Source organism: Periplaneta americana, chromosome 8, assembly GCF_040183065.1.
Source record: "Periplaneta americana isolate PAMFEO1 chromosome 8, P.americana_PAMFEO1_priV1, whole genome shotgun sequence".
Classification (NCBI taxonomy): Eukaryota; Metazoa; Arthropoda; class Insecta; order Blattodea; family Blattidae; genus Periplaneta; species Periplaneta americana.
Window position 1 is genome coordinate 52,809,736 of NC_091124.1, and position 27,268 is coordinate 52,837,003.

At 34.7% G+C, this 27,268-nt stretch overlaps 1 protein-coding gene across 3 annotated transcripts in view; it reads right to left on the reverse strand.

Annotated features, from left to right (window-relative positions):
- Positions 1-27,268, reverse strand: part of LOC138704727 (lachesin-like) — a 292,899-nt gene that overhangs the window by 35,495 nt on the left and 230,136 nt on the right. For all 3 annotated transcript variants that reach the window (XM_069832897.1, XM_069832898.1, XM_069832896.1), the window contains exons 4-5: positions 26,618-26,825; positions 6,503-6,658 (exon numbers count right to left, since the gene is read on the reverse strand). In XM_069832897.1, the coding sequence (XP_069688998.1) occupies positions 6,503-6,658; positions 26,618-26,825 (364 nt within the window). The remainder of the gene's footprint in view (positions 1-6,502; positions 6,659-26,617; positions 26,826-27,268) is intronic.

Sequence of the window (27,268 nt, forward strand, 5' to 3'; positions counted from 1 at the left end):
AATTAGTGAAAGTCCATATTATAGAAAATTTACTGGAACAGGATTAAGTTATTTCGAAAACATTGAAAAAAAAAAGATATTTTATAGTTTTTTAATTACGAATTTAGTGTTTAATAATACTAATTTTACAAACATATGGATAAAAACATTAATTAAAAAAGAATGTTTGGCATTCTTTAGTCCAAGTCAATTGCTACACAGGATGTACACACGGTAACTAGATTTTACAAATTTAATATATGGAACACAAAACATTAATTGAAAGAGAATGAGTTTGGCATAGGAAGTACTAGCTTTGCATTTTCAGACTATGATATAAAGAAAGAGATAAATGTCTGTGCCTGTTGGCGCTGCTGTTCTTTATGTATACAGAGTGGAAGGGAAATAATCCTACAGATGGAAAGGGGCGGTAGGGTACACTGATATGAATAGAAAACCTATATTACGTTTTGTGATTAAATGCACGGTTAATTATAAAATTAAGTTGGAAGTTTCAGCAGTCTGGCAATATCGCTACTAACACAGTCGCCTCCGTCTCTGGCTACAACGTTGCAATCTCGTTGCATCGTTCAGTGGCTTGAAATTAGTATTTTTAAAATTAAATTTACACGAAAACCGTCCACACTGTTGAAATATGCCAAAGGGATAAATGATTCTTTATTAGATTTATTTTTATCGATATGAACAAAATTCGATCTTCCCTTTTTAAGCCCAGATGACGTAGACGACTGCTTCGTCGAAGATTTTGTGACTGTACAATCAGAAGACACAAAAATACAATTCACTGATTACATCCTGAAGACATACAGTACATTGCAACAGATTCAGTGTTTCCCTGTGCTATTTGGGTTGATTTCACAGCTACCACAAACCGAACAACAAATAGCTGTGAATATTTCCATGGAAAACTGAATGGCTCTCATCCAAACATATACAACTTTGTTGACGTTCTGAACGACATTCAGTCAGATGTGTATGTTAATTTACGATGCATAGGAAGAAAGAAAAATAAAATAATGGAAAAAGAAGCATTTTTGTGGGAACAGATTAAATTGAGTAACCATGATATAACGAGATTTGAATTTGTGAAAACTGTTTCATTTCAATGTTTATCTGTATGATAAAATTTTGTGAAAACTGTTTCATTTAAACCTGTATGATGAAACACGACAAAAGAAATTTTAACCAATTTTTTAGACAAACGACTATCAAGCCTATCAAGACAAAATTTTTAACCACACCAACCTGCAAAATGGTTGCGCAGTGGGATGGAAAATTTTGCCTAACATTACTTACAGGGATTTAACTTATCCATCAACAGAATTAAGATGGGACTCAACGTACTCGTTACCCAAATGGAGGAGGACTCAATTTACCGCGAAATATGTAAATTGGACTCAATTTACGAAACCTCTAAGTCAAAAGGCAAACTTTGGCGGATGGGACTGACTTCCAGTTAGACAGTGTTTCCAAGAACTTCGTATTGGTAAAATCGTAAAACAGCGAACGCCAGTAGGGGAAGTTATCCCCATCCTCGCTGCTCGGCACCTCGCTCGCCTGCTATCTCTCTCTCTCTCTGTCCCGCTTCGGTGGATCACTGCCTACCGCCTCGCACGTATTTCATATTTTACAACACAATACAACCGAATTTACTTTTTTTTTCTCGAACTAACACAACACAACACAACACAGTACAACCAAATTGTTGTGCATTAGACAACAACCACAAACTAACGCATACTTTGAATAAAACAACACTCACTTGTTAACTTTGCACTGTCCTCGAAGTATATCGTATTAACGACACACATTGCATTTCTGCAATACGTTATGGCAGTTCCCTTGAATATAAATAGATTCATTTTCCCTTATACCACCAACCCGCCTCGGTAGCCGAGAGGTCTAAAGCAGGACCAAAATGCGTGCGTGCGTTTCGTTAGGAAGATACACGGATCGAATACTACCCTCTGCAAAGCCATAAGAAAAAAAAAAGAGAGAAGGAGAGACTGGAGAGAGAGAGGAGAGACAGAGGGAGGCAGGACGAAGTTCCTCTTTTGCTTCGTAGATGCCGCATTCACTCTTTTTGTTCCACTTTCCTCCAATAGATGTCACCACCCCACCCTACTAAACCTCTATTTATACTCTTTCTCGCTAGAGTGTATGGTGAGCTTGTAGGGGGAAAAGTGGAAAGGGGTCGTGGGCGGAGCTTAGCGTTCGCTGTTTTACGATTCATTTACCTGCCTCATTAGTTAAACCAACTGCACAGAAACTTTTCTAACGCCCTGTATTTTCCTGAAGGAAAAATCAAAGCGGAGTTGTGAGAAATAGGAAACGGGTTACATAGCGCTACGATAATAGCCACAAGAATTCGATCACAAATAAACATCTAGATATAAAGTGTATGAAATAGCAGTTTTATTAATATTCCCAGCATTGTGGACCGGGAAGAGTTACGCGTATACAATTGCAACATTACTCACCTAATTAGCTGTCACTCCCTGGGCACGTAACAAACGGGTGTGTGCGCCGACCCCCTGCTAGTGGGTAGTGAGTGTTAGGTTGGGCTGATTCTTGTACAACCGTCCCCCTATCTTTCTCCCGGTCCACAAACTGCAAAAAGAATTATAAACTGCTATTTCATACCCGTGTTTTCATAGATCAACAAAAGAATCAGTGTCAGAATTTACATTTGAAATGAATAAGAATCTTTAAGAGTTTGATTACAATGAATTTTGTGTGTCGAAAAAAGCATTCAATATCAAATTACTGAGCGCGGCACTTGTAACGCGACTGAGGAAAACTTTGACTGCTGATAACTTTCTGGGAAATGTCGAACTACAACAAAGAGAGAATGAACTATCTTGAAGTTGAGACGAGACCAGCAGGCCTGAACGCATATAAATGGTCGTTCATGGCAATGAAAAACCTCATGTGCATGTGAAAAACACCAATGCGTCCAGATAAAATGCAATGCAGATTGAGAAAAATGAAATTTTCTACATAAAAATTACACAAAGTATGTTCAGGTTGATGAAGAAAATTTTACAAACTTTGTCAGTGGATAGCTTTCACCAAAAATAGTTTCTAATAAATTTAATAGGATTAATGACCTCCTGAAGTGACAGACGATTTTTTTTTATTTCTCGGGAATGGCAGGGTAAAGTTACAATACAAAGAATGTGAAGGACAGACCATAGGAACATGTGCATAATTTTTTTAAGTGCAACTGAAGTAAGGTATGAGACGAACGCTATGAAACGTCATTCTGTGATGAACGTTTTAAGAGGATTTTTACGTGTTATTGTTGCTGGATTATAGGCTATACGGGATGTTCTGAAAAAGTTCCAATATTTATAGAGGAGGTAGTATGCATTAAATCGAGAAATAAAAGTCCTATAAACATAGTTCCAAGAATTAATATCTTCTGAGAAATGAGCAAATGTTCACCATCACTGTAAGAGCAGCATATCTTCCACTGTGAGCTCTTTGGCAAGAAGCAAATTAGGAAACAATATGCAACCATTTGTCACTATGTGTTTCATTTCTTTCCAAGAGTTAATAGTACAGGAACATCATTTTATTTTAATAACGTTTGTAATATTAACCTGGCTATACCTTTGGATTAACGGTTGAGAACCGGAAACACCGTTTGCTACCCCCTTCCATGACTGGAGTTCGATGATACTGGCGTAAAATACAAACAAATCACTTTACTAGGTATAGGAGGGAAGAAAAGTAGTTCATCCATTTACGTAAACTAGAAAATATCGCGATTTTGAGTTTGATAATTATAATTACATTTTCGTTTAATCAAAATACAGTACTGTATTAACAATAAGCGTTTTTACTCACGAACTGAGCTATCCATTCGAACGTATTCATTGTGGATTTTATATTATACTGTCTACAGCACATTAGCGTAGGCTACAATATAGAGAATTAAGTTAAATTGAAAAATAATCATAATATGGATCTTTAAACACATTTTTGAAAATGGTGGCCGTTCATTTCGGTACAGGCTTCAGTTCGTTTGTGCATATTATCGCACTATAGACTATTGTACCTAATTCCAATTACAAGTTTCGTCCTTCGTACTAGTAACTCATGTTGAAATAATTCTGTACCTACTTTATAAAAGAATACCTTACTTACTGTAAATTAAATCTTCACTTCTGCCCGATCCGAAAAGATAAAATTACTCAGACATGCCATCTACTGTCCGTCCAAGTGGTTTTGTCGCTGGATCGTAGAAAGGGGGAAATCACGTGACAGTTAATTACTTAACGAGGCCCTTTTATTTAAGTTATTTTAAACAGTTGTATAATATTACGTAGACGTCCAATTCCTAACAGAAATTAATGTTTTCAGAAAAGAGCTAAGACAGCCCAGCCACTAGCCTTCACAGAGGGGCGAGCAGAAGTGGGTGGGGGAAACCGGGATACGACGTAGACAAATGGACGACAGTACCTGTGTGAAAATACGATTCAATATTTAAAGCTCTTTCGTCACTGGAAAACGCGAACATATTTCTGGAACGTACTATACTCACTAACTCAGTACTGTTTACTATGAGTGTAAGGCGACTTTGACTGCCTACGCGGCCTTGGTTCTGTGTGGAGGACGTTGGAAATTTACTATAACTAGTAGAGGAGATAGTACATTAAAAAACTCAGGTACAATAAAAACTGAAGTAAAAAGAAAATGATCCCCTGTATAACAGGCATGCCAAAACCCTGCACATTGTGCAGTATCTCTGTGCGATGTGCACTTTCTATTCCCCTACCTGGAGGGAGTGAATCGCCTTGGAGGGGAACGCGACAGGGCTATACAGACCTGCAACAGCAGCGTATCAGCTTTCCTTTCACTAACGCAGTTTCAGTACGGGTGCTGATTTGGCTGTGTATGTGAATGGGTTATGATAAATAAAGTGAAGTGTTACAGATAACGAAGAAGAGAAATTACGAATCATATAACACAATTGTTATAATGTTTTCCTCAGCCAACAATAATTATTTTAAAATGAAAGGCTTTCATCAGTCCATGTCGAGGTAATAGTCTTGTGACAGTTTAGATCAGATTAGTAAAGTTCTCAAAATATGATATTGTCAGCGCTTATTTCTTAATCAGTACTCTCACGGAAAAACGAACTTGACAATGAGGTTGTTTTGGAGTCTGTACTAAGACAGCCATCAAAGATTAGACGACTTACGACTTTCATTTCATAAGCTGGTAAGTGATGAGAATATAGTGAGGAATACATATGAGGCTCTTGAGGTTGTAAGGAGCGAAGAAAGCAACTATTTGCAAGGCGGAAAAATTTTCTGGAAAAATAGATAATGGCAAATTTTCCATCTCACGTCACTATATTATGCTAATATACTTACATTAATAAACCTTTAAACGTGACATAAATAGAATATCGTCGCTTCACAGCTTGTGAACTACACTTTTAATTTCTTTCAGTAACGCTTCCAACTTGTCGATACTTGCTCTCAACGTTTTCCAAATAAACTATATGTGAATTTAAATTCTAAGCTTAATTTATATCATTTATTAATATTAATGTTAATTTATATTGACATACAGCAAGGAAATCATTTCAGTGTAAAAACTTCACAATGTCCTACTGCATGTAATTAACTGGAAGTATAATATTTTCTTCAACATTTGTGTACCAATGCTCCCAATAAATAATAATGCTCGACGAACAATGAAAGAGTAGGGTCTATTACTTTAAAATAATTAGTACCTACTACGTAAAATGAAATACTTGTTTTTTTGTTGTTGTTTCGAAATTATTGCAATGTTTTTTTCTTCAAATACTATATAAAATCATATTAATAAATTATGCTTTACAAACCACTACTTTATGAAGTATAACTGAGTAAGCCTAAAGTTTCTTGTATTACAATTGTTAAGTATAGACACTGATAATAACCGTATTTTTTTCCTTCTACTAACTGTGTTTATAATGTCCAAATGTCTATTTAATCCAACCCTAGAAGCGCAGAATTGATTATTGTACACCCCTCCAGCTAAGAACGGGTAAGAGCAACGCTAGATTGATGCAGTCCGCACAGACCGGCGATCCGCGCACAAAACTGCACATTTAGAGTCTGATTTCTGACATGCCTGCTGTATAAGATATGCTTCTCTGACAGTGAGGGTAAACATTTTGCTCACTTCTCAGAAAATATTAGTTTTTAGGACCCATGTTACTGTTACAACAAAATATAGTCCGATTCAACAAATACGAAACTAACTTACCCGACTCGTACAGCAACAATTGAAGGCCTAGGCCTAACATTCTAAATGTGCTAAGTGCCGATTTGTCAAATTTCATTTTATTCAATCTAAGGGAGGAATATCCATTTATGAGAATATCATACTAAATTGTCTTTTGTCGTAGTTCAACTGTGACTCATGCGGCAATGAACTTCCGGGTCCTTAAAAGCCATTTGTAAGTAAGTATTCGTATATTGCATATAGTATGGATACTCACCATTTTCCCCGTTGTAGTTGATGTCGTCGCCGTCCTCCCTCCTCCACATGACGTAGGGCTCGGGGTAACCCGTTGCCTTGCAGGTGAGGGTAACGTTGGCAGATTCCCGCACAACCATATCTGTGCTTGTCTCCCTGTCCACAATGCTGGGAGGAACTGCAATAGTAATTACACACTGCTGTATTCTACACGTGTCTCAGAATAAACTCCCATAATGTACAGTTCCTGGCAGAAATTGTAATGATTATAGTACAGAATAGTGTCCTGCAAGTTTCGAACACGAGAGAGGCAACCAAGACATTAAAGACGCCATCTTATTTCATACTAGCCGTACCCGTGCGCTTCGCTGCACCTGTTAGAAATAAATATAAACTAATTACATAATTAAAATAGGACGTTTGATCCAGGGAACATTCGTGTTTGATAGAAGGATATATAGTTTCATATGTTACTTAATTTAAATTGTATTTAAAAATTAAAATGCGATCATTTTGGTCCAGAGACCACTCATTTGGTGCAATGACAATTCCTTTAACATGTTTCTTATTTGTTATTACATGCAATCATAGTTTAATGAAGATAGATTTATCATTTAGTTTTAATGTGTATACATTATATTACTTGCTATATGTTTCAATTGAATTATGGTAATAACTTAATTTTAACACTTTTTTCTACGTCTTCACTAAATGGCGCTTGGCCCACTATGGTTCTGAACACTTCAAATAACTTAAATAGTGATACAGCATATATAGTGATATGTAATTATATTTCTTTCTTTCGAAAATGTAAGAATTCACGATCTCCTATGTACCATTGCCATGGAATGAATAAATCTGTTTTTTCTTCTTACTCAAAAATTTTATATTTTGCACATAGGAGTTACTGCAGGAACAACAAAGCTATAATCTGAGGCGGGCGGCGGTGAAAATGTATTGTTTTGTTATTTTAAAAGTCTTGTATATCCTTAAATATAAGTTCTATCAAAATTTTGCATAGAATAAAACTTATCGGAAATCATTTTCAAAGAAACTTTTGTTATGTAACATTTTTCACAAAAAGCAATAATAAGCTAGATATTTCGATTTATTTAACTCAGGCCCCTTTAAATAAAGTAGTTTGAATGCCATATAGCCTAAAATCTAAGTTACAACGAACTTAATTTATATTCCAATTTTCATATAAATCGGTACAGCCATTATCGCGTGAAAAGGTAACAAACAGACAGACAGACTGACAGACAGACAGACAAAAATTTCAAAAAAGCAATTTTCGGTTTCAGGATGGTTATAATTATACATGTTAACATCAATTATTTTTGGAAAATCGAAAATTACTAGAACAATTTTGGCTACAGATTTATTATTAGTATAGATGAAAAACTAATGGAAAGGTCAATGCTAAAATCCTTACGCGGTTAAAACATGAAGGAGTGGGAGTGGAGGACAGCGAATACTTTTATAACAAGGTGGAACAAATACGACAGGTCTTCTTCTGCAGAGCGAACATCGGCGAATATATAAACCTACAAAACAACACAAATTATTCGCTTAAACAAAATAATTGTTCTAGTTCAGTAACAATGTCATTGTAAACACATCTTAACAATATTAAATCTCTTGTCATAATGATGCTGAGTATTTTGTAAGGAAATCTAATACATGTATTTCTGACCTCTCTCTCTACCTTCTAAAGTGTTATTGAAGGCGGAAGGGACGTAAGCGTTGACCTTTATTTAACCCCAGAAAAAGAAATCTTGAGCGTCAGATTAGATGTTCTTGGAAGTCTTCTATAAAATTTGGCTCAGTCGGTTAAGGCGCTTGCGTGCCGGTCTGAAGTTGTGTTCGGGCGCGGGTTCGATCCCCGCTTGGACTGATTACCACGTTGGTTTTTTCTGAGGTTTTCCCCAACCGTAATGTGAATGCATCTCGCCTCATCTCGCCAAATATCGTCTCGCTCATCGATGCTAAATAACCTAGTAGTTGATATAGCGTCGTTAAATAACCAACTAAAATAAATAAAATTCTATAAACTTTAGCGCCTAAAGCAACACCGAAGAAGATTTTTTGTAAGATAATACATCACATCATGTGAAAACATTACATATTGTTTTATTCATAAATAAGCTGTGACATTAAAAATGTGCGCTTTATCACACATGACTTCTGCCACTATGTGATCAAAACCTATACAGTTTTCCCCGAGACATTGCCATAATGACTTTAAGGGGAGAGGATGTTTTTATATGGTGGATAACAGTGAAATAAAAAAATTGCTTTAAAATACATTCTTATATGTGACATTTATATAACATATAATTTAATGCGCATTTATGCCCTTGTCAGCTGTTCCGAGACTATTTTCAAAGCTTTGGTGCAGAAAATTGATCCAAACAAATGTAACATTTCAAAATTTATTTTCAGAACGAAGAGTTAGATTTGCTCGGATCAAATCTGTGCACATTTAATGGACAAAACTAAAATTATTTCAATGATTTATTATCACAATGCACTGCTCTCTTAAACTGACTCAGCATACTGGCAATTAAATCAATGGCTTTCCCAAAATACGCTGCGAAATGTTTAATATAAAACAATTTTATCTTGAAAAGGAAGCAAAAACGAGCAAAAATTGTATTCAACTTTTTGTATGAAATATCTCAAAGAATAACCCCCTGAAATTAATGACATTACTTACGGTTCATTCTGTATAAATAAACAACAATCTTTCTGATGCAACATTTATTATGGTTATTAATATTTAATAAAATTAATAAACATGTAAAATCTGGTATATCAATAGTTCTGTTCAGTGGGATGAATGTGAATGCTTTTACATTTTAAATATTATTAAATTTGTAATGAATTTTACACTGGTTCACGTAGTCTAAAAATCCCTTAATCTATTTTAATTTCATTGTGAATAGTAAGGTTAATGATTTTGTCTCGTATTATTGTAATCTTTTCGGAAAACGTATCTCAATAACAGCAGAGAGAAGGAAGGGTATCTTTGTGTATAAGGAACACGGATTACTACTTATAAAGTCCTTGTTATGAGGGGTGAATTTCCACAGAAGCCATTAGTGTTACGAAGTTCTGAGTGACAGTATTATTGAACATGAAAATAAATAAAAATGTTTAGAATCTCATTATAAACCGATAATGTACTATGTCAATAACTGTCACTGCCTTCTAACGTTCAATTAACGATTCCGTATTGCTATTTACAGTAGACTGTGTTATGCAAGCTTCATAATTTTATATAATGAACCAAAATTAAATATCCAATTTCACGAATATGATAAAATTATTTCAGTTGAAATAATTTTATCATCAACTTCGCAGTTGTATAGCGTCGATATGTAACTTTTAAGGGGCACTAGGACTGAGTTCTTTTTGCGAAAAAATGGTGAAAAATCAATTTTCGTTTTTTTGGACGAAAATATTCCTTGGATAGTAAGAGGTTTTTTTGTTGTGTTTCTACGTCTTCTTTGAGCTCCAGGAGCGTTTTTATATAGGCCTGCTCCATATGTCGGTATTGTATCTCTTTTCACAAATTTGCCTTTTTCTCGAAACTACATTTTGATGTTCAAAATGTTCCATGCGCATGCAGTTTTAACCAAATTCAATGAAAATATTCGTACACGTTCATGAATATATTATCTGAGATATAACATTGAAAATTAGAAGCTAAAAATAATTATGTAAATAAAAATACGAGGCGCGTCCATAAAGTAACTTTCCCACTCGTGCCACAGCTAGCAAACCATATGTTGCGCGAAGCGACTGCGTGTACGTGTTAGAGTAATGTCCTGGCATGGCTCATGCGCTAGCGGAACTTTCCGAGTGCTCTCAGTAGCTTCGTTGCAATGGTTGAAGTTGGACGCTCCTATTCCAGCTCCCGCCGCGTGTGAAGTGCGGTCAGTGATAAAGTTTTTAAATGCAAAGGGCATAGCGCCGATTGAAAATGATCGTCAGCTGTGCCAGGTCTATGGCCTAACGTCATGAGCAAGCAGATGGTGCGTTGCTCCACAAGGTCGTCTGTGATGATGGTTGGCCTCCCACTGCGCTCCTCGTCATGCACATTTTGGCGTCCTGCTGAAAATTGTCCAGCAACGCGATGTCGTAAATGTCTAATATTAAAAAAATGTATTGTGCCTAAACTACTCTACATATCATGGATTTCTCAACGTTAAAATATTTCCCGTGTATTAGTGTTTGTATGAAGAAAAATAACTTGCTGTATTTAAATGTAATGCAAATGGAACGTTTTGTTTATTTAACTCATTTGGATAATTAAAATAAAATTAACTTCGAAACTAGAACTCCGATTGAGCTCAAAATTTGCACACACCTTATTCTTAATGCATCTAACAAACAGTTAAAAATTGAAATACATTGGATTAAAATTGTAAAAAGTCCCTAAAATACTGATATTATTCTGTAAATAGCAAAAGTATTAACAGTGATTATAATATACACATATATTACATTTTATATTCATTTTTACAAAATTAATTACATACATAAATTTATACCTTATTCACTTTTGTCTTATTATTTGACCTCCATTATACCGACTTACAATCCAATACTGTGTAGGGGAAGATATATTCCGACTAACACTAGACTGCCTAACAAAGTGACGTCCCAGAATATGTGATCATCACGATGCAAGGCTATCGTGAAGACATTACAGGACAAGTACAAAGAGACAAACACCCAGTCCAATGGAAAAGAGATAAATCTTCGCCCATACCGAGAATCGAATCATGAATCAATTAATAGGAAAGCTCACGCGCTACTTTTTAAGTCACATAGGCGGACCACCGTTAATGTGACTATTTATATAAATAATTTCAAATGTCTTAATTTTTTCATAAAGAACGGAAGAAAAGCAGGTGTAGGAATTCCGCTGGGTGTCGCTGACGTCGAATAACCTCGAACGCCAAGAGAGAGGAGAAAGAAGGCAATTAAAGGTCTACGTGAGGTAAAGAAGGGAAGACCAATGACGCATTCTCTATCAGACTATCACTGAGAAGGGAGAAAAAGATGGAACTGGTCCTCTGTCGATAATAACCTCTCCTTAGATCCACTGGCTGACGAATCGCAAAAGGAGAGAAAATTCGTCCCTCGATGCCCAAAATATTTCTGGACTATTTGTAAAAGTCACGTACAAAGAAGTTTTTTGTAATGTCGGATCCTTAACTTGCCGTTATTCGCTCTGACTCTATGAATATGTATCACAGATATCGCCTTGTGCCGAGTACAGATCATACACAGAGAAACGAGAGACCACTTAGTTCTCAAAGACTGTGTAGTCACAGGCGGTAGGTCCACATTACATTCGTAATGGATGATGATGATGATGATGATGATGACGATGATGATGATAGATATTTGTTGGGGAAAATGTCAGTTCGACTTAAACCAATTTTGAATAGTATTCCACTGAATAAGTTTCTTCCATTACATACCGAGTGACACAAAAGTCAGTTGACAAATGGGAAACATTCCTAACTGTAAAACTGAAATAATTATTGTACAAAGTGACACAATGACGTGTTCCCTCCAAGATGTCCATAATCTGAGAGACCTTTTTCATTTGTACTGTTAGATTGACAGTACATTTTCCAAATTTGTACAGCTAGCAGTCTGCACCTCTGGTCCCAAATCTGCTACTGACAGACAGTATTCAACAGACGTGATTGCGAAGATAATGGCCAGCCCTAAAAGGCAAATTCGCTATATGGCTCGAGAAAGTGCTTTCAGTAGAGACTCTGTTCGCAGAATATTGAAATCTGCACGTTTTCACCCCTACAAATTACAGTATTTACACACAATGCGAGAAGAGGATCCACTCAAGAGGCGAACATATTGCAACTGGATCACACAGCGTTTGCGTACTGATCGATCCTTCCTTCAGCATGTTCTGTTCAAAGACGAATGCTTATTCTGTCTGGATTGGCACACTCGAACACAAAATCCACGATACTGGTCCAAATAAAAACCCAAGATATATGCGTGAAGCTAACAACCATGGTGCTCCAAAAGTTATAGTGTGTTGTGAATACTAGGTGTTACGGTTGTGGGAAATGTAAACGAACACACATATGGAGAATTGCTGGATAGCACTGTAATGGAGTTTCCGTCTCCTTTGCCACTGAACAAACGGCTAAGAATGTGGATTCAACAAGCTGGAGCCACGGCACATTATGCTCTGAGTTCGCCAGATTAATGAGATGTTCGGTGTGCACTGGGATGGACGAAGTGGACCTCAGTCATGGTCCCCACGGTTACCAGACCTCACACCAGTGTTACCATATCTACTGATTAAGCAGGAGATTTCCTGCTTTTCCATTGAATCCACTGCTCTACTTCTTTTTTTGTCAAAAGTCCGAATTTCTCCTTCGTTTTTGGCATGCTGGAGTCATCTGGTTCTATGCCCGGATTTTAAATTTATTACATATTATATTATGTCACCATGTCTTACTTTTGCATCTTATACACAAGTCAAACAATGTTTTCATTCGTCTCCCCAACGAGCTAGAAGTAAGAATATTCTTCTAGCTCGTTGTGTCTCCCCGCTCATAACGCGTCGCCGCAATGATGCTTAAAGAGCAAGAACACGTGAAACAGTGAGAGAATAAAGTGTAGGTAATGGTATTTTTGTGTTACATATCGTGCACAGTGATCTTTTAAAATGAGTGAAAATGTTCCAGCAAGAAAGAAAAGTAAATACTCCTTCCCAGAATTATTTATAAATCAGAGTGGGAAAATTATGAACAGTTTAAATGGTAGTTATGCAAAAACAGGAAAAGGAATAATTTTCGCCTGTTATAATCGCAGCTAATGCAGTACTGCCTTTAATATCATCTTTAAAATAAATCTCGTTCTATCGAAAATCGTTTGTCAATATACGAAAAACTCCTGATTAATACATTTTAATGCGAAAGAGTGTCAATGAGACATTACTGTGTAAAAACAAAATTGCATGACTTATTTACATACGCTGAGTAAAGATGACAATAGTAATATTTCATTGGTTAGGGATGTGCTATATAGTAATACAACAGTATCATCTTTCTTACAGTATATACTGTTTTGTAATTAATATTATAATGCGAAGAGAAAATCATGTTTAATTAATCTACTGTAATCTCCTGTTTTTTTCGATTGTTTTCCCCTGATTTTCGTGAGTAGGTCGTGGCAACACTGCCTCACACTTCTTGATGTTTTTCTTTGGGGATTTGTGAATAGCACGTTTTTCATACACAGCCTAGATCTATTCTAGATGACTTTAAACAAAGGATTACCCATGTTATCCACCATATCCCACCTGCAACACTTTTAAGCGCGACAGAAGAATTTCAAGATCGAGTGAGGCACTGTCTTCAAGTAAATGGAGCATATTTTAAATATTTGCGTAGTGAACATACTGTATACAATTGAGGACCGTTTTTGCAAAACCTTCTAACTGCAAAATTTGCAAAATTGAGATTTTGGTGGATTCGTTAACATAAAGCAGGCCTCTACACAATGTTAAAGTTTTCTTAGTAAAATTGAATTATTTTTCTTCATAGTAGTGTGTCAAAGTGTAATGGTTGCACCTATAATCTATTTGTCTCCATTCAGTTTTTTTGTGTCTCCTGTAAAATTTAGTTTTTTTAGTTAGCAAGTTTTGCAAAAACGGTCCTCAATATTATTTTCAATTAGAGTATTGTTTCCCTTTTGTCGACTGACTTCTGTGTCACTCAGTATCTTAAATTCTTAATTCGTAGGCCAAATACTTACAATACTTTACGCATATCGTCTAATATTTTATCTATGAAATTTATTTGTCTTAGTCATACATAGTACAGATAGACATTGCCAGTAACAAGAAACAATAAGAGATTAAATTAGGACATTAACATATCATAACAAGAATTCCTAAATTGTGTAAAACGTTGTATATATCGTTTCATTTGAGGAATTAATGGATATCGAAGACATGCTACGTCAGATATGAAGAACTAGAACTATATGAAATTTTTGCGATATCGATATTGGCATAGTATACAGCATGAACCGTAAGTAATGTCATTAATTTCAGTGGGTTATTCTTTGACACATTTCAAACAATTTTGCTCGTTCTTGCTTCCTTCTCGAGATAAAAAATATTTTATATGAAACATTTCATAGCGTATTTTAGAAAAGCCATTGATTTAATCCCCAATATGCACAGCCAGTTTAAGAGAGCAGTGTATTATGATAACAAATGATTGAAAAAAATTTAGTTTTGTGCTTTAAATGTGTAGAAATTTGATCCGAAGAAATGTAAATTGTAAAATTCCTTTGAAGAGCGAAATGTTACATTTCTTGATCAAATTTTTGCACATTTAAAGGACAATTTAACTAAAATTCTTCCAAATAATAATGTCCATAATTAATCCACCTATGGTGGGTCCCTATCACCACAGCATGGCGTATCCTGAGGTTGCGAATAGAGGAGACGGTCTCAAGATATGGAGAGTAGCTGCGAATATATTGACTAAGCAGTCGCGGACAACCGATAAGGAGTGATCCTTCCACTTGGGGGTTGGGCGAAGGGTTAACAACCCATCACCATAAAAACAGCTTGTTACGACACCATAACATAAGCCTCGGAATGGGACCGATGGCAGGCTTATGTGAGGACAGCAATGAATCTCCGGGTTCTTAAAAACCATTTGTAAGTAACACCTCGTGCAACAACTCAACCCCCCCCCCAAAAAAAATCAAACTACAAAACTAAACATGTAAACTCCACGAAACAATGAAAGCATCGAAAATAATAATAATAATAATAATAATAATAATAATAATAATAATAAAATCACCAAAGAACCTTGTTTGGGACTTCAAGGGTGGCACTCTGCCGTAGTTTGGGACTTCAAGGTTGGTAACTCTGCAATATCGGGGCGTCTGTAAGTATCATGGAAGTGTACTGTTGCAGCTAGAGGCTGCCGGACAATAAAAAAACATTTTCTACAGTCCACGTGTGTTTTATTCATCAATCGAGCTACCAAGGCCCCAACAAACCTAATTAACCTACCTAATTCCAAAGAAATAACCAAACCATTAAAAATTAAATAATCAGACAACCTAACTAAACCAACTAAACTCCACGAAACAACTAAATCATTAAAAAATCATCGAACATCCTAATTGAACCAAGTAAACTACAGTAGGCCTACATGAAACCATTGACATCAGACAACCTAACTAAGCCACCTAAACTGTACGAAGCAACCAAACCACCAGAAAAACTTTAATTGAAGACTTGAAATAAAAAAGGCTCTAAGTGCCATAATAAGGAATTTTGAAATTGTGTGCAAAATGGGATCTATATGCCAAGCCCTATAATGTATTAAAAGCTGGAACTGCCACGAATGAAAATGTAGTACCAAATGCAATCGACAGATAGCATGCGGTTTAACTGCCGCTGCTGTTAACATATGAAAGGCTCTATGTCCCGCGCGCTTCCTCCTCATAGTTAGATTAAATGGCGGATGCGGCAGATATTTGTAAGAGTTTGAATGGAAAGAAACGACGAATTAAAGGAGAAGGTACTGAGGCTGCAATGAAAAGAAAGCTGAAAAATGGAGGAAATGAATACATAAGTTCAAATAATAAACATGTTCCTGCAAAACCTCGTCCAGCACAGGATGCTAGTCTCATTACTGATCGCTAACCTACACCATACCTGGACAGACTATTTTAACCTCAGCTATGAACACAAGGTCGGGCTGTTTGAAGATTTTTATGACCTGGAAGATATTGAAAAGCGAGGGAGTTACTTGATGGGACTGATGCAAGTATCACATGTTAAAAGAAGACGTTATGGTACCTACGATGACCCTTCATAGAGCAGGAGACAAGCAACTATTCATTACTCTGTTCCAGATGGGCAAGGTAACTTAGTGCAAGTTTGCAGAGGAACATTTTCTGAAATATTTTCGTTAACTTAGAAGAAAATCCAGGTATTAACCGAAAAGAAGAAGAATTTGACTGAAATGATACAGTACCTGACAAAAATGATGACCACAAACAGTTTTCCAGAAGCATTACAGAATAAACTTTTACTTTATGAACAGAAAACCATTTTTGTTTCATTCGTTTGTCCTCTTCACTATCTTTTTGCTGATTCTGAACTATGGAACTTAGTGCCTTTCATTAAATTTCCACTTTCAGTACGTTTTTCATACTATTGCAGTATTACGTTTGTAAGTTCCTTTGGACACTAGCTCCATACTATGCTTATCTTTCAATTAAAACACATTAATATTGAAATTATGACCAATTAGTTAGTCTGTTTTATGATTTGATTTTTGGTAGTTTGGTTGTTTTGTGGTATTTAGGTGTTTAACTAGGTTTTTATACTTAGTTTGTTTATGGTTTGTTTCTTAGAGTTCTTGGTGATTTAATTACGTTATGTGATGATTTAATTTTCTTGTGATTTGCTTGTTTCGTAAGTTTCTGTTTTCTAATCATGTTGTTTGAAGATATTGTTTTTCTTGGTTTAGGTGTTTCATGGAGTTTGTGGTTAAATTGAATTGTTCGGCGATTTGGTTTTTCGTGTTGTGGCGATTGTGGAGACATACGCTAATAATGATATAATCCGATATACGTGTGTAAGTTGTTACAAATTGGAAAAGAATTTCAATTAAGTCCAGATCAGACAAGAAGAACCGGTTACTCTTAGCTGTCTAGTGCTTTGCACTGATAATAATTAACTTTTCATCATTCGAACATATTCTAAAGATTGGTGACATTATCTAGTTATTAAAAATGTTCAACAAGTGGTTCTTTAACTGCATTTTAGAGTCTTCTAATAACATCGTTTCCGTTCAGTATTGTGATTAGGGCTATTTTAAGCTGTCTGTACGCCCTATGCATAATTACCTATGTTTGTTCCAATACTGCTAGCAGAGCTGTATGTAATAATCTACGTGTTGATCTTGCTGTAGTTCTATAAACAACCCCGTTTGCTAATGTGAGATAGCATACAGCGTTTATAACTATAGTTCAATGTTTTCGTTTGTATTCATAACAGTGACGTTGATAAGCATAAAAGAGAAACTATCAGAATGTCACTTGTTCGGTCCTATTAAAGATGCCCTCGGAGAATTTTTAGTTGGTTATTGAATGACACTGTATCAACTACCTATTATATTATTTAGCGTCGATCAAATTGGTCATAACAAGATCATATTTGGCGAGATGAGACCGAGGATTCGCCATAGGTTACCTGGTATCCGGATAGCTGTTGAGGAATACTCGGAAAAACACAACCAGGTAACCAGTCCAGGCGGGGATCGAACCCACGCTCGAGTGCAGCTCTGGGTCAGCAAACAAACGCGCTAATGCCTGAAAAACACCGGTAGCTTCGGAGGAATCAAATTAAATTATATGATTAATTGAAAACAAAAGTACAATGCTGGCTACGATATGAGAATAAAGATTTCTTGCCCGCAGAAATTGGAAAGCCTGTATGATGGAGAAAAATTCATACATGTAGAGGGTAAAGATGTATATTGAAAAGTAATTAACTCATTGTTTATAAAATAAATATAAACTGAAATATTCCGATCTGTGACTTTGTTTACTGAGTAACCTTCAGTGCCCTCATTTTGGACACAATAAAATAACAGTAGAATATTACCATTGAATAATCCGTTCTGTAGTTTTCGTTGATATTTAAAAAAAAACCCAAAAATTGCTCATGAAGTCCAACATCAAGCCAAAGGGACAGTCTCAAAGTTAAGGGGAGAGGATGGTATTTTTTTAAATGTTTTTTTTTAATTGATGTGCATTTTAAATTTTTTGTACGTAGAAATATCATCGCCGCAGCAACTTAAGGTCCAAATTAGTTTTGGGGGGCAAATTTTGAAAAGAATACCAGAATGAAATAATTTACTAAACTGAATAAGCCTATATCTCAGCCACTTTTGACGATACATGCAAAATCTCTATGACATTTCATTTCTTAAAGCAAGCCCTTTAAAATGTCTGGAGCACAATTTTGATATTGGCTTATATAATTGTAAGATAAACAATTACATTTTAAGAATGAATTTTAGAGGTATTGTACTTTTACAGAAATATGGAGACATATTTTTTAAGTAAAACAAAATAACAAATATTTACATTACAGGAAAAAATTCCTAATAGCCTGAAGAATGTGTGTTCCAAACATAATGCATATAGCATTAATAATCACGAAGACATTATATAACTTTTTGTATGAGAATAAAGAAAAAATTAAAGTTTCAGAAAATTGCAATGAAATTTTAGTGTTATTTAAAAACTTTGTGCACCACTGATTAAAAAATGGCGTCACAGGAGCTAAAAGACCATAAAGACGCATAAAATTTTATGTAATATATTTTTCACATGTCAAAGATTAATTTAAATCATTTTTCTTATTTACTGGTTTTCCACCATAATTAACCAGCCTTTCCCCTGAAAACCCTATGCACATTTAAAGGACAAAACTAAAATTCTTTGTCATTTATCATTAAGACCAGGAAGTTCTAAAAACTTATTAAATATGCATGCAAAGTATGCCTTTAAAAACCTTAAAATATGCCAATAAATACGCACTAATAAAATTCTTCATTTCTTGATATATCTCTAATAAATATGTAATAATAATAATAATAACTCAATAAATATAATAATATTATAGGTCAAACTACGAGTAGATGAGATTAAAATGGTATTTATTGTTGAGAAGTTGAAGCATGGGAATCTCTGTCCAAATCTTCCCCAACCGAGCGATAACATAATAAAAATTCCCATGCTCTACAGTCAGTGGTTCTCATCCGGTGTGCCCCGAAACTTTCAATACTTTCCTTTCAAAAATAATTATAATAATTTCACTCAGTACCAGTTTTCAAAAGTAGAATGTGATGCTTTGATTTTAAAAATCAAAACTATGCATTTTATGCAACATATTATCAGCTTTAATTTGCTTTTAAACGTGAAAATATGCCACAATAATAATACTATAAATATCATGAATATTACGAATTTATAAAAAATAAGCCAAATATGCAAACATATGCAACGTAAAATTTGGTTTGATAAGCTTAAATGTTGATGATTCATAAAGATAATTAATCAGCAGTTAATTACAGCCGATGGAAAAATATATGCAAATGCATGAACTTCCTGGTCCTAATTACATAGTACATTGCTCTCTTAAATTGAATCAGTATATTGGGAATTCAATCAATGGCTTTCCCAAAACACGATATAAAATGTTTCATATAAATTTTTATTATCTCCAAAAGGAAGCAAAAACGAGCCAAATTGTATTAATTTTTTTATTTGAAATATCTCAAAGAATACCTCCAGGAATTAATGACATTACTTAAGGTTCACTGTGTATATTTCAAGTAGTGAAAATGGAATTACATCTCTGATTAGTCTAGCAGAAAGTAACCTTTCTACCCTTGGTTTGGCTATTAACCCTAACAAGTGCAATTTAATAGCGATTAAAAGTGGTGTCATATCCCAGTTTAATGTCATGTCCGCTAATGGTTCGCTCATTCAATCCATTTCTAATCCTAATTACCGCATTAAATACCTTGGTATTAATTTTAATGATGAAATCGTTTTTGATAAATGTGCAGTTTTTACCACATTCAGTAAAACTATTTCTAAACTCTGTCTCTCCCCTTTATTAAAACCTGATCAGAAGGTAACGATTATGAATCAATATCTCTGGCCCACTCTTACTTATCCCTTACAGTGTGCTCCACTCTACCAAATCAAAGCCAAATTTCTTAATGATTTAGATAAAGTTACCAGAGGAGCATGCAAAGAGCTTATTGGTCTTCCTCATGACTGCCCAGACGGAATGCTTTACTCCCCTAAAAAATATCGTGGTCTTTCGTTAATGAAAGCATCTTGGGAAGCTTCTGTACAACACATAAATATCTGTAATACTCTTCTTCGTGTTGATGACTCCCATCTCCACAATGTTAGGGACCTTGTAAGTGAAAAAGTTTCTGCTCTGTCAAACTTGAATATCACAGCTATTGATGCTATCAACTGGTCAGGTCGTAAAATTCGTAAACACTTAAGAAATGACGCATTCCAAACTTGGACAAACCATACCTTGCGTGGTAAAGAGGTTATTGTTTATAGTTATCTCCCCAAGGCTAACTCATGGGTAAGCAATCGAAAGGGCCTATCTTCCTCAGAATGGACCAATGCTTTATAAATGTCAAGCAATATTTCGGCGGTTCGCGCAATACCGGGCAGAACTCTAAGCACAACCCGCTGCCATCATCCAGACTGTAGCGAGCTTGAAACACTTGGACACGTGCTTGGACAATGCTCCAAAGGCGAGCTGCTGATCAATGCTAGACATCATCCTGTACGACATGCTTTGGCGATATCGTTAAAAACTTTAAATTGGGAGATTCATGAGGAAGTACATTGTGTATCATCAGATGGTTCTTTTAGACGGGCAGACATTATTGCTATCAACGGACGCTTAAAACGGGCTCTTGTTCTTGACCCTACTATCCGTTTCGAAAGAAACCTAAATCAGGCCACCGAAGTTCATATTGAGAAGAAGTCTATATATGTTTATATGAACCTTGTCTGCCGTATCTTTCTCAAAAGTACAACGTCCCTCTTAAACAATGGTCTGTCATTGGTTTGCTGTTTGGCAGTAGAGGTTCAATTACAAAATTCACATGGAATTATCTTAAGGAACTTCACATTCCTTATGATTATGTAATGTCTATTCTTATAAATATTATCAAAGATTCTTTTCAAATATTACATCATCATCTCTATTTCAATTAATCAACTTATATTTGCCTTCAACAATTAACTTTCTTTTTTCTTTAATGTATCACATCACATTATATTGTACATGTTTATTGTATTCAGGACCCTTGTGGTCACTTAAATTCTTTGAACTGATGTCTATAATTTAGAAATTTATTATTAATATAATTTCATAGTACTGTGATTTCAATTAAATTAAAAAGTAATATTTTGAGAATGTATGTGTATTATTAAACACAGTTTCAATTTTTTTGCAGTTGCACCCACTCAGCAAATGTATAATAATAATAATAATAATAATAATAATAATAATAATAATAATAATAATAATAATGGTAATGTTAATAGTAATAATAATAATAACAATAACAACAACTACTACTACTAGTACTACTACTATTACTACTCTTGCCTGCCGACTCGGAATTGCGTTCGGGCGCTGGTTCGATTCCCGCTTGGGCTGATTACCTGGTTGGGTTTTTTCCGAGGTTTTCCCCAACCATAAGGAAATGTCAGGTAGTCTATGGCGAATCCTCGGCCTCTTCTCGCTATCACCAATCTCATCGACGCTAAATAACCTCGTAGTTGATACAGCGTCGTTAAATAATCAAGTAAAATAAAAAATAAAAAAACTACTACTACTACTACTACTACTACTACTACTACTACTACTACTACTACTACTAGTCTAATAATAATGATAATGATAATGGTAATGGTAATAGGAAAACAATGAAACTGGATTAAAATCGTTCTGTATTTTGACTATCTGTAGTTTGAAAGGAATTCCGCCTTGTAAGAAGTTTTAGAAACACTGACATACTAAAACTGTGGACGAAACAATTTAACATTTTGCATAGTGACCGTTAAGCATTTTTGTATTAAACTTTGTATCGTTTGAAATGTGTAAATGCCATTCAGATCTGTTGCTGTTAGGTGGAAGAGATTTTAAAGTAACCATAGTTCACTACATAGGCCTAAATGCGAAAGCTTGTGAACTGCTCACCATTATCAGACTGTCAGGTGCATTCTGCTTTTAAACCGAAGTTCCGATTTCAAATAAGGTAAAATTTATGTTGGATCAGAATATTTCGAGGGGCTATCGTTTCCCCAGCCATTATTTGATCAATATTTCATTATTCACTCATTATCTCTAATGGCTGGCGCATGTCCCTATCATTCAGGTACTTTTAGTGCCGCCATTAAGCATTAAGTGTACTCTCTCTCCCTGCTCTCATGCTCCATCGTTGCTTGTTCATGGGACAGTATTCTTTAAATGATAAACTCATATATAGTCCGGGTCAGCTTACTTAATACCCTAAGGGTGAAACCTAACCATTTTTTCCCCATTACTAAATAAGCTAGTGGATTATAGTGATTTTCTAGTGTACAGGTTGAATTTTCTTTTGCCAACTTCGTTTCGAATTTCGGTACTGAGAAATACTACAACTGGCAGTGATTTTATAACTGTTATATTGGCAGCAGTGACACAAGTTGTCAGTAGTTTAAATTCTGAAAATTCACATTGTTCTAGATTTCTGAGCCCATTACTGGAAGCTTGTGAAATTTGAACATACTAATCGTTAATTAGTAGCAGTATTAATATTAATACATAATTGTTATTGTATGTGTTGCTTTGTGTTGTGGTTACAATTTCAAGATTAGAATCAGGTAGGCTAAGTGTAAAAAAAATATAACATATTTCGTGTGATACATGCCCTTAAGTAATCGATAGAAATACCATTTCACATTTTAATTAATTTAGACTTTTATTACAATAATGGAGTAAATATTCTAAAGCATACATTTCAAAATGACATTCGTTTTCGGAATTCATACTGATCATTTCACGTGATCAAACAAAATACGTTTTTAGGTTAGGTCTCGTTAATCGTCAACTGTTTAAACAAAGCAGTGAATTTCATGTTGTCAGACAAAATACATTTTAATATTAGATCATGCACCAATCTACTAACTACTAACATAATGTGCGAGAGGTTCAGAAGAAAAATATACTCGTTCACAAATTATTGAATCTTTTAGAAAACACCTCCCCAACATAAAGGTGAGATGTGGTAAATAAGCAAGACATCGTTATTGTTAATACTATATTATATATACTATATTATTATTGTTATTACTATTATTATTATTATTATTATTATTATTATTATCATTATTATAGTATATGACATTGTGTGATTTTATCCTCTTTTGGTGATATCTAGTATTAGTTGGCAACACTGAAGAGACTGCCAAATTAGTCTTTTAGGAACTGCTCTTACGCGATCCTCAATATACACAGTGTTTCTGTGGCCATGTTACAAATTTTTGGGCTGTAAGAAACAATTTGAAATACAATCTCACGCTCAGAAACGCGTCGGTTCAGTTACAACCCAATATAAATGTAGTTGTCACTTTAATACTAGGATGACAAGCAACTTCTCATATAAACCATTTCACCAGCACATTGGTAATATTTTTTTTTTCAAAATTCACAAGCTGACTCTGGCGATATCCCAGCTCTAGATGTTACTTTGTGGGCAGTATAATTTTTCGGATGTTTGAACATTTATTACAGATCTGCTGGTAATGCTTCGCTATGAGATAGGAACCTCAGTAAGCAAACATTCAAGATGGTTGACTGGATTCCGTGTAATTTAGTAACAAAGCGTCTTCGAAGAAAATATCTACCACCCTCGATGTTAGGTCGGATTAGAGGTTCACTTGTATGTCTTGACCTCATGGGGAATAGAGAATACGAACAAAAGATTGGATTATTCCTCTTCAAGGCGAGACAGCTTAGAACATCAGCCGTTGCATTTATAAATACAGTGGAAGCTCGTAAGTTCGACAGAAATCAAGTTCAACATCCTATAGTTCGACTGCTTACGTACGAGAATTAGACATGCCCCTATACGGGCACTAAGAAATGGGTTTGACATTTGAATGGGAATTGGTTCTGTGTCTTGTAGTGATACTTTTGTTAAAGGAAAACAGAATATTTTATTGATTAGGACATCCATATTGATCACTGATTTTAAATTAATCAACTCTTCTTTTTCTCTTTGAGAACTGAGCCGTTTGTGAGACGAAACTGTCGAAACCCACTGTGGTACTAGAAGCGCATACACAAGTCTCGGGGCGGGCAGGAAATGCAAGTAGGGGAGACTGTTGTACCTTTAAACACTTTTCACATTTAATTTTTTTAATTTTGGGAAATGATTTTTTTAAATGAAGAAATGCTTGAAATAATTATTGAAGATTCCTTTACAACTTCCTGTATGTATTTTCCTGTTTTACAGATCTATGATGGATGGAAAAAATAAAATGAAGGGATATGTAATGTGTTCAAAGGTGCAACAGGTTCATGTACCTTGGAACATAACCTCTTGTAAGTTGGAACACATAGAGTATAGGTGGGAATATAGCTGTAAAAACTGACAATCATATTAAAATATATTTGCAACCATAAACCAGAGCAGGCCTTTCTGATGACATTTTATTTCCTGGAGGAGCAATAACTGCTTCAACAGCTTTCTTCAAGGCATCCGGATCAATTGGGAGCCTCTTAACTCCAGACTTACTTCGTGACATGATTTTAAAATAAAAGAAATACAGAAACCGATAGTATCGTGTATCTTGGAACATGTTCTATGGTACAAGATGTTTTGTGTTCAAAGATACAAGAGGGTGCACGTTTAAACAAATATGGCTCCCAAAACTAGGGATTCAAATAATTCTTGGAAATCAAAATATGTTGTTACTCACCAGATGATAGAGAACACACTGTACTTGATAAACAGTAATAAATACAATCTGCTTTTGTGTTAGAAAACATGTATCAATGAACGAAATATTTGCTTCTGGTACTAAAAAAATTGTTTTGTCCACAGAGCTCACACTTTGCAATAAATCAAAACGAAACTACGACCAGAGCTATTTAGCGGCTTTCTTCACAATCTACTTCAGTTTGCGTCCTCTAGGTAGCAGGAAAAATTAAAAAACAAAAAATGTTCGAAGGTACACTATGCTAAAGGTGCAACAGTCTCCCCTACAGTACTCTATTCGTTGATGGATAACCAATAAGAATTTGTATTCATTTCACCTGCCACACCCACTATCCTTATTGGACTGAAGTTTCAATTCTGTTTTGTCGAACTTAGGAGAGTCCACTGTATACTTTAAATACACAAATAGTTACACAACTATTTTTATAGTAAATAATATTTTCTCAACCATGCAATAAGTTGCAATGCAGGCTGAAATGGGTCGATAAATGAATGACAATGTATAAATAATAATAATAATAATAATAATAATAATAATAATAATAATTTATTTATTTATTATTAATATTTGTGTGCTGAACAACAGCCAGAGGCCAATTATAATTCAGCACAATACACAAACAGAAGATACAAAGGTGCAAAAATAGATAGGTAGGTAGGTAGATGGATGGATAGATAGATAGATAGATAGATAGATAGATAGATAGATAGATAGATAGATAGATAGATAGATAGGTAGGTAGGTAGGTAGGTAGGTAGGTAGGTAGGTAGGTAGGTAGGTAGATAGGTAGATAGATAGATAGATAGATAGATAGATAGATAGATAGATAGATAGATAGATAGATAGATAGATAGATAGATAGATAGATAGATAGATAGATAGATAGATAGATAGATAGATAGATAGATAGATAGATAGATAGATAGATAGATAGATAGATAGATAGATAGATAGATAGATAGATAGATAGATAGATAGATAGATAGATAGATAAGTGCATTTATTGGTGCATAATAAATTATACAAACTCATGTACACAAGATCCTTCGCAAGAGCCCGTAGGCCATTCGTGCTATAACTATGCACAGTTTGAATCTTCAAAACGAAAATAATACCTACTAATAATAAAATGGTGCAAAAATAAATAAATAATATCTTAAATCAAGAAAAACATACATAAATAAAATTGAGAACATAAAACAGTAAATACTAACAATCAAAACGAAGTAATAATAATAATAATAATAATAATAATAATAATAATAATAATAATTAATCGGTGCATAAATAAATAGACAAATAAGTAAATTAGTGAATAAATTTGTGAATCAAGTAGGCTTCCTTATAAGTTAACGTTTTTTTTTTTTACATATTTTTGTACAGTTATATGAGAAGAAAATTGTCAAAGGGTTTAAAATTTAGCTTTAGAAGTAAAGAATTTCTTCTCTAACTAATTTAACAATAAAGTATAGTATTAAAATAGGCATCTTACCTACGACTTGCAGGTATCCCTGTCGGCTACGCATCGGGTCGGTGTTGACCTGACACATGTACCAGCCTCTGTCAGCCTCGTGCACGTTCTTGATGTGCAGATACCACGAGCGGTGGTCGTTATACGACAGGGAAATACGGGGATTCTGTGTGATCACATTGTGGTGTATCGACAGAATAGTCTGCGTGTCGACACGAACCCAGGCCACCTGCCAACAGGTAGGAATGATTCTCATTTTGATACACTGAGTAATAAGTTGTTCCACAATAATTTTTGCGGAAATAATGTACATTATCTAATAACCTTTGTATTTATTTAATCATCATCGATTTAATAAGATGTTTTAGTTAGTATGATGCAGTATAATCTTTGAATTTTGGAAACTTTACTTTAGATGATAGAATAGTGTGTATTTAGGAAAGCGAATATAGTTTTCTTTCCATTCCAATTAATATATTCTAATTGCAGGAACTTTTTAGCACTTTGCCTTGTTTGATATCGATACTATAAATTAACCATGAAAAGAAATATGCAAAAAATATAGTCGTGATTTAATTTAGAGAAATGTTAATATAAAAAAAAATTATATGGCACTATCTTCGAATTTTCCTCAGCCGACGTAACAGTTTTGTTGATTTTGTGAAAATTTCA